At 37.8% G+C, this 13,987-nt stretch overlaps 2 protein-coding genes across 6 annotated transcripts in view; both read right to left on the bottom strand.

The window, feature by feature from the left end:
• Positions 1-13,987, bottom strand: part of LOC121001740 (myosin-binding protein C, fast-type-like) — a 607,494-nt gene that overhangs the window by 375,565 nt on the left and 217,942 nt on the right. The window lies entirely within an intron of this gene.
• The window catches only part of LOC121001720 (myosin-binding protein C, fast-type-like), a 272,071-nt gene that overhangs the window by 40,077 nt on the left and 218,007 nt on the right, over positions 1-13,987 (bottom strand). For all 3 annotated transcript variants that reach the window (XM_040432923.1, XM_040432909.1, XM_040432918.1), the window contains 2 exons: positions 9,725-9,884; positions 5,488-5,592 (listed from right to left, as the gene is read on the bottom strand). In XM_040432923.1, coding sequence (XP_040288857.1) covers positions 5,488-5,592; positions 9,725-9,884 — 265 coding nt within the window. The remainder of the gene's footprint in view (positions 1-5,487; positions 5,593-9,724; positions 9,885-13,987) is intronic.

Raw genomic sequence — 13,987 nt, forward strand, 5'->3', positions numbered from 1 at the left:
GTATCTACTGGGTTGTAGCGATTCCTTGCTACATTGTCAGCAGACTGTTTGTTGTTTGTATCGAACGGCTCTATATAGTGGCGTTTTGCTATAGTAGGTTTGCTGCGCTTTCTGCCTACTGCATATCTAAATGCTCCAGTTCATTCAATTAGTATTCTGGTTTGCTGCGCTTGCTGCCTGCTACCTGTCTGAATACTTCGATTCATTCACTTTTTTAATATGGTGCTAGCACTGTTTTTGCTCTGCTGTCTACCGATGACTTCATGAATGGTACTGTCATATTATTGCACAGATTTTTTTGTGTAACTCTACTATACTACAATTCATTTATATATTTTTGAAAAACACTGGCTGTAAGAGGAATTAAGAGAATGGGTAAATTAAAGGCTATAGAAACAATCATGCATCTTTGGTGGAAAATCGTTTTTTTAATTCGTTTTTATTAAAATGTGCAACTGTTTGCGGTGTCGGACTGGGGTACCTAAGGCCCAACAGTAAATTTTATTCTGGGGGCCCACTGTACAGCTACATGCAGTATATGATAGATTTTGCAGTGACCTTTACAAGGTTGAGTTGATGTTCACCTATCTTTATATAGAGCTGTTAATCTATTATGCAATGTGCCACTTGTGCAGGAGGTGGAGGACTGGGGGCCTACCATTACTCAGGGGCCAACCAGGAGATTTACTGGTTCTCCTGTGGACCAGTCTAAGCTTGACCGTTTGTATTTTCATACATTTTAGGCTGCTCGGTCCTTTTTAGTGTGAAATCCTTCAGACGAGCTTAAAGACCGCTTAGTGTGTCAAAGCGAGCAGCTCAAAAAGAGGGAGGGGCTGTAGATGGGGCATTCAGAGAGCTCATCTAACAGATTTTGCACTCAGCTGGACTGAGCAGTCTGCAACGTATAAGAATGTCTACAGGCTGCAGAACACAAAATACAGTAAAACAATTTCATAAAAAATAATGACAAAAATGACTTTTGGCCAAACATTCATGCCACATAAGTTGCCCATAGTCTATAAATTAGCCACACTCTTTGATTAAAGTTGACCAATGTTGGTGTGCATGAAGCCCGACAGTTTCTCAACATCTGCAGAGATCTGATGGACCATTGATATCTGAAAGCCCATGTTTTGTTGATCTAATGTTTGGCAGTTTGATTGTAGGCTATAAAGTGCCTTCAAAGGTGCTGAGCTGTGCAGATGTATAATTTTTGTCCAAAGGGTCTAAAATATTTATTTTCTTTTATTCTATCAGACTTTGTTTGCAGATAATCCTACCATGTGTCATACAGAGTGAAAGGTCAGAAAAAGTTTTTTTGCTTTTGTTGGTTAAGCTAGATTCATGCTAGCATTAAAGAAAATCATCAGGTAGTTCCCTGCCGGAGTTCACTGGGTGTAATGGGGACCGGCGGAAATACGTCCCTGTTGAATGTTCTTATAATCGGCCATCTCCTGCTTTAACCCCTTAAGGACCCAGCCATTTTTCACTTTTCGTGGTAATAACTTTAAAACGCTTTTACTTATCCAGGCCATTCTGAGATTTTTTTCTCGTCACATATTGTACTTCATGACAGTGGTAAAATTGAGTCAAAAAACGTCATTTTTACTTATAAAAAAATACCACATTTACCAAAAATTTTAAAAAATTTGCAAATTTCCAAATTTATATTTCTCTACTTTTATAATAGATAGTAATAACTCCAAAAATATTTATTACTTTACATTCCCCATATGTCTACTTCATGTTTTGATTATTTTGTGAATGCCATTTTATTTGTTGGGGACGTTAGAAGGCTTAGAAGTTTAGAAGCAATCTTCCGAAAATTTCCAAAACCCACTTTTTAAGGATCAGTTCAGGTCTGAAGTCACTGTGCGAGGCATACATAATAGAAACCACCCAAAAATTACCCCTTTTAGAAACTACACCCCTCAAGGTATTCAAAACTGATTTTACAAACTTTGTTAACCCTTTTAGGTGTTCACAAGAATTAACGGAAAATGGAGATGAAATTTCAGAATTTCGCTTTTTTGGCAGATTTTCCATTTTAATCAATTTTGTTCCACTAACAAAGCAAGGTTTAACAGCCAAACAAAATTCAATATTTAATGCCCTGATTGTGTAGTTTACAGAAACACCCCATATGTGATCTTAACCTGCTGTACGGGCACACAGCATTGCGCAGAAGGAAAAGAACGGATATGGTTTTTGGAAAGCAGATTTCACTGGAATAATTTTAAGCTGCCATGTCACATTTGAAGACCTCCTGATGCACCCGTAGAGTAGAAATTCCAAAAAAGTTACCCTATTTTAGAAACTACACCCCTCAGGGTATTCAAAACAGATTTTACTAACTTTGTTAACTCTTTAGGTGTTCCACAAGAATTAATGGAAAATGGAGATGAAATTTCAGAATTTTACTTTTTTGGCAAATTTTCCATTTTAATACATTTTTATCCACTAACAAAGCAAGGGTTAACAGCCAAACAAAACTCAATATTTATTGCACTGATTCTGTAGTTTACAGAAATACCCAATATGTGTTCGTAAACTGCTGTATGGGCACACAGCATTGCGCAGAAGGAAAGGAACGCCATATGGTTTTTGGAAGGCAGATTTCACTGGGATAATTTTAAGCTGCCATGTCAAATTTGAAGACCCCCTAATGCACCCTATAGTAGAAACTTCAAAAAAAGACCCCATTTTGGAAACTACTGGATAAGGTGGCAGTTTTGTTGGTACTATTTTAGGGTACATGATTTTTGGTTGCTCTATATTACACTTTTTGTGAGGCAAGGTAACAAAAAATAGTTGTTTTGGCACCGTTTTCATTTTTTGTCATTTGCAATGTTTATCTGACAGGTTAGATCATGTGTTATTTTTATAGAGCAGGTTGTTACGGACGTGACAATACCAAATATGACTACTTTTTTTGGTTGTTTGTTTCAGTTTTACATAATAAAGCATTTTTGAAAAAAAAAATGTTTGTGTCTCCATATTCTGAAAGCCATAGTTTTTTTTATTTTTTGGGCGACTGTCGTATGCAGGAGCTAATTTTTTTCGGTATGAGATGACGGTTTGATTGGTACTATTTTAGGGTGCATATGAATTTTTGATCGCTTGCTTTTTGCTTTTTTTACACCGTTTAAATTTTTTTTTTATGGTGTTCACCTGATGGGTTAGGTCATGTTATATTTTTATAGATCAGGTTGTTATGGATGTGTCAATACCTAATATATATATACCGTATTTATCGGCGTATAACACGCACTGGCGTATAACACGCACCTTCATTTTAAGGGAAATTTCAGGAAAAAAAATTAAATTTCAAATTGTACTGCTATGGGGTGGGGGGATCTGTGGATGGAACTGTTATGGGGGGATCTGTGGATGACACTGCTATGTCATCCACAGATCCCCCTCATAACAGTGTCCATTTCAAATTGTACTGCTATGGGGTGGGGGGATCTGTGGATGGAACTGTTATGGGGGGGATCTGTGGATGACACTGCTATATGTCATCCACAGATCCCCCTCATAACAGTGTCCCCCAATACACCGGGCCCCGCCGCTCACCGAAGTATTTATAAACGTGAATCCTTATCCTGTTATTAAGCTGCCCTCTCCCATGTTCCCATGTCCCCCCTGTATCCCCACAGCACTTACTTAAGCAGCTAAGCTTCCATAGCAGGCAGAGCGGACGGCACTAACGTCACTCACTGACGTCGCGCGTCTGCTCCGCCTGCTTCATTCATAAAGGGGGCGGAGCAGGCGCTCAACGTCAGTGAGTGACGTTACTGCTGCCACCCACTCTGCCTGCTATGGAAGCTTAAGTAAGTGCTATGGGGATACAGGGGGGACATGGGAACATGGGAGAGGGCAGCTTAATAACAGGATAAGGATTCACGTTTATAAATACTTTGGTGAGCGGCGGGGCCCGGTGTAAGAGTACAGTGACTGCACCGGGCCCCGCCCCTAGTTACGGACTCCAGCCCCTCCTCTCTCCCGGCTCATACAGCACAGTCTGTGATGCTGCATCTTTGCCGGGCCGCAATGAATATCGGCGTATAACACGCATACATCATTTGCCCCCTATTTTCAGGGGAAAAAGTGCGTGTTATACGCCGATAAATACGGTACTTCTTAAAATTTAAGTTTTACACAATAATATCGATTTTGAAAAAAAAATGAAAAAAATCATGTTTTAGTGTCTCCATAGTCTGAGAGCCATAATTTTTTAAATTTTTTGGGCAATTGTCTTAGGTAGGGTATCATTTTTGAGGGATGAGATGGCACTATTTTGGGGTGCGTATGATTTTTTGATCGCTTGCTATTACACTTTTCATGATGTAAGGTAAAAAAAAATGGTATTTTCCACACTGTTTTTATAAAAAAAATTTTTTACGGTGTTCACCTGAGAGGTTAGGTCATGTGGTATTTTTATAGAGCAGGTTGTTACGGACGTGACGATACCTAATATATCTACTTTTTTTTTTTTTTTTTTTACATTTAACACAATATAAGCATTTTTAAAACTCATGTTTTAGTGTCTCCATAGGCTGAGAGCCATATTTATCAATTTTTTTGGGCGATTGTCTTAGGTAAGGGCTCATTTTTTGCAGGATGAGATGATGGTTAGATTGGTACTATTTTGGGGGGGCATACGCCTTTTTGATCGCTTGGTGTTGTACAAAAAAAGGTGACAAAAAAAAAAGTTTTTTTAGCACAGATTTTATTTTATTTTTTTGACGGTGTTCATCTGAGGGGTTAGGTCATGTGATATTTTTATAGAGCCGGTTGATACAGACGCGTCGATACCTAATATGTCTACTTTTCTTTTTTTCCCTATATTTTTACAATTTTGTTTTACTTTATTTTGGGAAAAGGGGGCTTTTTTTTTTTTTTTACTTGAAACGTTTAATTTTTTTGTAAAACTTTCTTTTTTTAACTTCTTTTTTTCATTTTATTTTTTGTCCCACTATGGGACAGGGTCTGATCCCTGTTTCAATACAGCACAATATTTCTGTATTGTGCTGTATTGAACTGTCAGTGTCTTACATGGTAAGACGCTAACAGTTGCCTAGGAGACCCAGCCCTCCGGCTGGATCTTCTGGGCTTCCGTAGCTGGCAGTCCCGTTACCTGTTCAAGGCATCAGGGGTGCCATAGCAAACTTCGGTTCCCTGTCACCACAGCACGGGGACTGAATGGGTATGTACAAGCTGCTGCAAACCCCCTGTATGCTGCAGTCAGCGTGACCGTGGCATACAGGGGGTTAATCCGCCGGCATCAGTGTTTTCACCGATGCTGGCAGATACAGCAGGGGCCCGGCTGTCAGTATCAGCCGGGCCCCTGCTGCTGATCGCGGCAGCAGTTGTGGGGCAGCGCGATAACCCTAGGACGAGAATGCTCGTCCAAGGTCCTGAACGTGTTAATGAATACAAAGGAACATTTAAAACAAAATACCAAGAGCAGCACACATTTCTTACCTTGGATTTCTTGCCCACCATCATATTTTGGAGGATCCCAAACAACATCTGCCCAGTCCTCTCCAACAGCAATAATTTTTACATTTTGTGGAGGATCAGGAATATCTGAAATTTTGAAAAAATATTATTTTCTGAAAATATTTAATTCATTTGTAATCAGGAAGATCACTAGGGTAACTTTGTTTTGTTTTGCAAGTTTGAATGCTTGAATAATAAGTGTAAAATAATGTTCACATAAGGACAATTTTATGAAGAAGAACATAGAAGATCACCAGAAATCTAGTAGCAAACTAGAGTGCAATGCAAGTGATGCAGGTATAAAACCCATTCATGTACTGGGGAAAATAGAAGAGAGGATTTTATGGCTTTCTATAGATTTTCAAGGGATAAACTCTTCAAACCTTGTGTTACCAGCATTGACACAAATATGATGCAGAATCTTGTTGCAATTTCATTGCAGATTTAGGCCTCATGCACACAACCATATCTGTTTTGCAGTCTGCAAATTGCAGATCTGTAAAACGTGAATCCAGGCCATATGCATCCCACCATTTTTTTTTTCAAACTCCCGTATAAATGTCCTATCCTTCTCCTCAGGCAAGAATAGGGCATGTTCTATCATTTTTGTTGGGCGCAGAAGGAACACACAGATGTGGACAGCACACCATGTGTTGTCCGCATCTTTTGCGGCCCCACCATAATGAATGGGGCCACATATGATCCGCAAAAATGTGAATCAGATGGCGAGAAAAAATATGGTCCCATGAATAATTCCTGGCCAGTTTTCAACAATTTTCAACAAGAGCTTTGGCCTCATGCACACGACCGTATGTGTTTTGCGGTCCGCAAATTGCGGATCCCCCAAAGAAAGGATAACGTTCCATATGGCATCCGTTTTTTTTTTTTTTGCGGATCCATTGTAGTAATGCCTATCCTTGTCCGCAAACTAGAAAAAAATAGGACATGCACTATTTTTTTGGTGGGGCAACGGAACGGACATGGTGTGCTGTCCGCGTTTTTTGCGGACCCATTGAAATGAATGGGTCCGCATCCTATCCGCAAAAAAAACGGAACAGACAAGGAAACAAAATACGTTTGTGTGCATGAGGCCTAAATCTATAATATTTGTATTATTAGCCTAATATTAGTGAACTTTCTATTTCTATTGTTATATTATTTAATAAAATTCCACCCCAGTTTTACATTATTGGTGCTTTCAGTTTTTATGGATAGTAAGCAACTGTTTCACAATATAATATATTAACCACTTGCTTACTGCTGCATGACTTTATAATCGTGGAGGTAAGCTCTTAACTGTGCCCCGATGTATAAAAGTATCAGGATACCTTGTGATCTGCCGATGCCGATGCCTTTGAATGCAAAGGCCAGCAGAAGCGGTCTGACTGTGTGGAATTATTGTAGAAGGATGCTACAACAATCCATCACAATATACAGTGAAAAGGGTTATTTGGGCCGCAATCTGCAACTTTTCCCCGCTCGCGCCAGGTCTAAAAAAGGCGGCAGGCCCATCTCATTTATTGTTTACTACATTAGCTATACGGGTATTAAGACTGTAGGCTAAAATGCTGGTCTTAATAAATGACTAGTGTTGATCACGAGTATTCGAATTGTGAATTTTTATCGCGAATATAGGTACTTTGAAAATTCGCGAATATTTAGAATATAGTGATATATATTCGTAATTTAGATTTTTTTATTGCGAATTTTTAATCGCAAATTTTTTAATTGTCGAGTGAAAACATGATTCCTCCCAGCTTCTTGCTAGTGGGCCAATGACTCATTGGCCCATGTGCAAGAAGCAGGGAGGAATCATGACTTTAAATGGGAAAAATAATGAACATTCAAAAAAATTTATATATAGCACTATATCGAATATATTAGTTTTTTTGAATATTCGGAATATTCTAAAACAAGAATATATAGCAATATAGCGAATATTCCAAAAAAAAAAAAACGAATATAGAGCAATTTAGCTAATATAGTGCTATAATCTTTTTTTCAATAGTTGAAATTTTTTTCTAATCTGAACTTCAGATGAGAAAAAAATGACAACTATTAGACAAAGAAAATTATAGCACTATATTAGCTAAAACTCAATATATTCGTGTTTTTTTCCGAATATTCACTATATTGCTATATATTCTTGTTTTAGAATATTCGAAAAAACGAATATATTCATTTTTTCGAATATTCGTAATATACTAAAACAAGAATATAAAGCAATATAGTGAATATTCGAAAAAAAAGAATATAGAGCATTTTAGCTAATATAGTGCTATAATCTTCTTTGTCTAATAGCTGTAATTTTTTTCTCATCTGAAGTCCAGATTGGAAAAAAATTTCAACTATTGAAAAATAGATTATAGCACTATATAAGCTAAATTGCTCTATATTCGTTTTTTTTTCTTCGAATATTCGCTATATTGCTATATATTCTTGTTTTAGAATATTCGAAAAAACAAATATATTAGTTTTTCAAATATTCGTAATATTCTAAAACAAGAATATATAGCAATATAGCGAATATAAAAAACAAACAAATATAGAGCAATTTAGCTAATATTGTGCTGTAATCTTTTTTTTTCAATAGTTGAATTTTTTTTCCAGTCTGAACTTCAGATAAGAAAAAAATTACAGCTATTAGACAAAGAAGATTGTAGCACTATATTAGCTAAATTGCTCTATATTATTTTTTTTTTTCGAATATTCTCTTTATTGCTATATATTCTTGTTTTAGAATATTACGAATATTCGAAAAAAAATATATATTCGATATAGTGCTATGACTCATTGGCCCACAAGCAAGAAGCAGGGAGAAATCATGTTTTTGCTTAGCAATTGAAAAACTTGCGATAAAAATTTGCATTACGAAAAATTCACATTACTAAAATTTGCATACTACGCAATCATTACTTTGTCGATTTTTCGAGTAAAAAAATCGTAGACTATAACGAATATTCGAATTCGCGAATATTCGCCAAATATTCTACAAAATTTTCGCGAAATATTGCGAATTCGAATATGACCCCCGCAGCTCATCACTATAAATGACCCCCTACTAACACTGCACATGAAAACACCATACCCACCATGAAACATGGTGATGACAGCATCATGCTGTGGGAATGCTTTTCTTCAGCAGGGACAGGGAAGCTGGTCAGAGTTGATGGGGAGATGGATGGAGCTAACATACAGCCAGAGCTACAATGGAATGGTTTAGATCAGTGATGCCCAATCTGCGGCCCTCCAACTGTTAAAAAACTATGACTCCCAGCATGCCTTGAAAACCTACTGCTATGAGGGCATGTTGGGAGTTGTCGTTTTTTAACATCTGTAGGGCCGCAGGTTGGGCATCCCTGGTTTAGATCAAAGCATATTCATGTATTATAATGCCCCAGTCAATGTCCAGACCTAAATCCCATTGAGTCTGTGGCAAGACTTGAAAATTGCTGATCACAGACGCTCTCCATCCAATCTGACTGAGTTTGAGCTATTTTTCTAAGAAGAATGGGCATAAATCTCAGCCTCTAGATGTGCAAAGCTGGTAGAGACATACCCCAAAAGACTTGCAGCTGTAATTGCAGTGAAAGGTGGTCCTACATAGTACTGACTCAAGGGGGGCTGAATACAAATGCACGCCACACTTTCCAGCTTTTATTTAATAAAAACTTTTGAAACCCTGTGTAATTTTCTTTTCACTTCACACATACTTGCTACTTTGTGTTGGTCCATCACATAAAATTTCCCAGAAAACACATTTAAGTTTGTGGGTGTAATGTGAAAAAGTGTATAAAAGTTCAAGAGGTATAGTTTTAGCAATGGTATACTGGACTTTGTGTAAAATATACAAATGTACACACTTTTTTACCTTTTTGCTTTCATAACAATCTAATGACACAAAAAAGGTCTAAGGTGTCCTAAGAAAAATAATATCAAATACTTGTACTGTACTGTGAGTTGCCTAAGAAATGTGCTCTTTGCAGATATATATATATATACATTGCTAAAACAGAAAAAATGGCCTGGTAAGGAAAGGGGTAAACTCTCCAGTGATGAAGAGTTTAGAGAGGTTATTCAACCTTTCTTAAGTGATGGCTCACCTTCAGGGCAGACAACTCGAGCTACACAGAACAGTGCCGGACCCCTGCCGTTCAGGTAGTGAAAGCTGGACAATCCCTTTAATGAAATAGTAATATACCATTATAGTATGGCTTACCTACAACTTTGACATACAGTGAAGCATTATCTTGTCCAGAAGGATTGGTCACAACAATTTTATAGTTGCCCTCATCTTCTCGCTTTGCTCCATCTATGACAAAGCTACTTAAATCAGGTTTCGGCTCAATATGTACTCTTCCTTCAATATCAGTAAACTCCTGAAGTAAATTACAATAAATATAATAATTAGTACAAAATACTGTATATAAAATGATTTAGTCTTACATAGCAATTATATATTAATAGTACATCTTCTTTGAGATAAATGTGGTGCAGGAATAAACACCTTTGTCTAATACAGAATTTTGGTGCAATATTAATGCAAATCGTCACATTTTAGGCCACACCACTTTCCAACCACAACCTTTTTTTGCTGATCCAGAATCCTTTTTCGACCTAGGCACAGAAATTTCCCTAAATCTAGATGCACCAAATTGTGCCACTGTTTGGCACAATTTAGACCAAAATATAGGTACTCTCACATTAGTAAATTTGAGCTAATGGGTCTTGTCACATGACTCAGATTGTAAGTAATAACTTCACTGTAAACCTCTAAACACGCCACTACTAAATCACTGAGACTAATGTGGAGCTTTACAAGCAAAAGTGTGGTGTACTCAGGGACCATGTGTCTTCTGAAACCAGAAGGACATTGTCATTAGGACACAATTATTAATAATGCAAATGCAATTACCGTAGTAGTACTATTAGTGCCAGATATGAGCAACTGAAAATAACATGTCTGTATGACATGATATCAAGTATTCTTCTTCAGTTCATATTTTGACTCGATATAAAGCAACGATTTTAAAAATGTATAGCAGATGGCACCACTCTCATCAGAGCCATAAAAGACCTAAATGATATTTGAACTTAGAGGTGTTGTTTAGAGATGAGCGAATCAAAACTGACAAAGTGGAATTCGATCCGAATTTCAGGAAAAATTTGTTTCGCACAGAAGCCGAATTTCCGCAGGCTTCGTGGTAACTAGAGATGAGCGAATTGAAGTTGAGGAAGTGGAATTCCTCACGCTTCGTGGTAACGAATCACATTTTTTCCTAAAATGGCTGCTGCACGCGTGAGGACATGGAGAAAGGAACTCTGGGACGGCAGGATCACCCATAATGCCATGCATGCAGCCAATCAGCAGCCAGCTAGCCCTGTGATGCTATAAATAGCGGCAACCATCTAATATTCTGCCATTTACCAGTGTACTTAGTGCAGGGAGAGATGTCTGCAGGCGGAAAGACTTGATTGTGGTGAAAAAAACGATTTATAAGTGCAGGGAAAGGATAGGGAGGAATCTTCCACAGCATTTGTGTAGAACAGGGTTCAGTAGGGGAGGTTACAGACTGGGTAATAGGAACAATCCTATTACACCTGTTGTGCCTTTTCATAGGTAAATGCATTGATATCCAATTCATTCTAGTCAAGATGGATGTTCATTTCCTTTAAGAGCCATGCTCGACTATATTTACAATTTTGTATGTCTTGAGTAGGCCAAAGTAAGGTCATACAAAGGTTTCTGCTCTTTAATGTTATTCTTCTCATGAATGTACCAGTCTGAGAAGATGCCTCCTTGTCTACTTATAAATTTATGACGGGAGATAAAGATAAGCTCTATGCAGCTGGTGATAATTACCTATACAATTAGTCATTTATTAATGAAGCAAAACATATAATATGTATGTATTTATTTAATGAGCCTTAGTTAGTCCTTAGCATAAGACAATCAGTAGGACATATATATATTTGTTTATATTATATTGTTATATGTTACGAAGACAACATGTATCCAGTATATTATATATATATTTCTCATTAGGAGAATATCTGTCTCAAAAAGAGTGTCTGTGAAGATGTGTGTTTTGTAACAATTAATCACATCTTTGGTATGACAGAGGAGGTACTGATATCTCTGTGAGAAAACAAGGCCATTCATATCAATAAATCAACAGTGTGAGAAACATTCAGAGAGACGCCTAGAGGTCTGTCTCTAATTGCTACAAGTGTCAGAATTAATCCCTATGGCTTTGAATTAAAGCTTTTAAGGTCAAATGTATATTCAGACTTACATAAGTTAACCCTTTATACTATGATGCAAATAGCTTACACAGCAGTGCCACCTATGTATCAGTAGGTGACAATACAACAGTAGCAAAAATGCATTCTGGGTAAGGTTATGATGTCACATTTTTATCAATGGTCACGCCCATCCGACAATGATTGGAAAGTTCCAAACTAGGAAGGTGTGTCTAACTGATAAGTTTGTGATCATAAGCCATACACAGAAGGTAGAAGGGAAAGAGAGGAGAAAAAGAGAGAGAGCGAGAGAAGAAGAGAAGTTGAGCTCTCTAGAGGGGTCTATCAAGATGAAAGACATGGTGAGATGTGCTATGATGGACCACCCAGCTTTCCTAGGAGCAGAAGTGAGATTCCTACTAGGACTTGGTAAGAGACACAGAAAATTATATTTCATTTTATTAAGACTAATTTGATAGTGTGGGTGAAATTATACCATCTAGATTGGCGAATAAATTTATTAATTAATTGATCATCTCCATATTGAGATGTAGTCTTAGGATATTGTGAGGCTTCATTCTACCTGCAGAAGAATCAAGACTCATAATCTAGCAAAGCATTAAATAATTGCTTAGATATATATATATATATATATATATATATATATTGATAGAACATTCTTCGCCAAGCTAAGTGATTGATTCCCACAGGAAAGACTTGTTTCAAGTCCTTCCCATTTAAGATATGGTCTAGCAAAGATCCTAGATCCCTGTTATTTGTCTTAATATTATTACCAAAGTTATATATGTGAAAATAGTCCAGGATGGGGTGGAAGGATATAATTGTCTCTTCTAAGTTATATCCTTAAATGGATTTGCTCATCTTGAAGTCATGTGATGTGTAGTTGGTTAGGGGGGGGGGGGGGCAGAATGTATTTAGCATTCTATGTTGATGTCTAGGATTAGACATGCCCATCCTGATATCATGAGGTTTTCTCTGAACAGAAGTGATGTATATAACTTATGTTCCTATTTTGATATCCTAACCTAATAATAGCTTGTGTATAATGTGACAAGTTATTTCCACTCACATTGTTATATTGTTAAGCTTGTAATGCTTTTTATTAACTATATATATATATATATATATATATATATATATTCATTTGTATGTATCATTGTGTTTATTTACTTATATATGTTTATACTGTAAACTTGTAACCCATAAATCTGCATATTTTTTTATAATACCTGTGTATTACTGTACACTGCTCAAAAAAATAAAGGGAACACAAAAATAACACATCCTAGATCTGAGTTAATTAAATATTCTTCTGAAATACTTTGTTCTTTACATAGTTGAATGTGCTGACAACAAAATCACACAAAAATAAAAAAATGGAAATCAAATTTTTCAACCTACGGAGGTCTGGATTTGGAGTCACACTCAAAATTAAAGTGGAAAAACAAACTACAGGCTGATCCAACTTTGATGTAATGTCCTTAAAACAAGTCAAAATGAGGCTCAGTAGTGTGTGTGGCCTCCACGTGCCTGTATGACCTCCCTACAACGCCTGTGCATGCTCCTGATGAGGTGGCGGACAGTCTCCTGAGGGATCTCCTCCCAGCTAAAGCATCTGCCAACTCCTGGACAGTCTGTGGTGCAACGTGACGTTGGTGGATAGAGCGAGACATGATGTCCCAGATGTGCTCAATTGGATTCAGGTCTGGGGAACGGGCGGGCCAGTCCATAGCATCAATGCCTTCGTCTTGCAGGAACTGCTGACACACTCCAGCCACATGAGGTCTAGCATTGTCTTGCATTAGGAGGAACCCAGGGCCAACCGCACCAGCATATGGTCTCACAAGGGGTCTGAGGATCTCATCTCGGTACCTAATGGCAGTCAGGCTACCTCTGGCGAGCACATGGAGGGCTGTGCGGCCCTCCAAAGAAATGCCACCCCACACCATTACTGACCCAATGCCAAACCGGTCATGCTGGAGGATGTTGCAGGCAGCAGAACGTTCTCCGTGGCGTCTCCAGACTCTGTCACGTCTGCCACATGTGCTCAGTGTGAACCTGCTTTCATCTGTGAAGAGCACAGGGCACCAGTGGCGAATTTGACAATCGTGGTGTTCTCTGGCAAATGCCAAACGTTCTGCACGGTGTTGGGCTGTAAGCACAACCCCCACCTGTGGACGTTGGGCCCTCACATCACCCTCATGGAGTCTGTTTCTGA

This window comes from Bufo bufo, chromosome 1 (genome assembly GCF_905171765.1).
Source record: "Bufo bufo chromosome 1, aBufBuf1.1, whole genome shotgun sequence".
Classification (NCBI taxonomy): domain Eukaryota; kingdom Metazoa; phylum Chordata; class Amphibia; order Anura; family Bufonidae; genus Bufo; species Bufo bufo.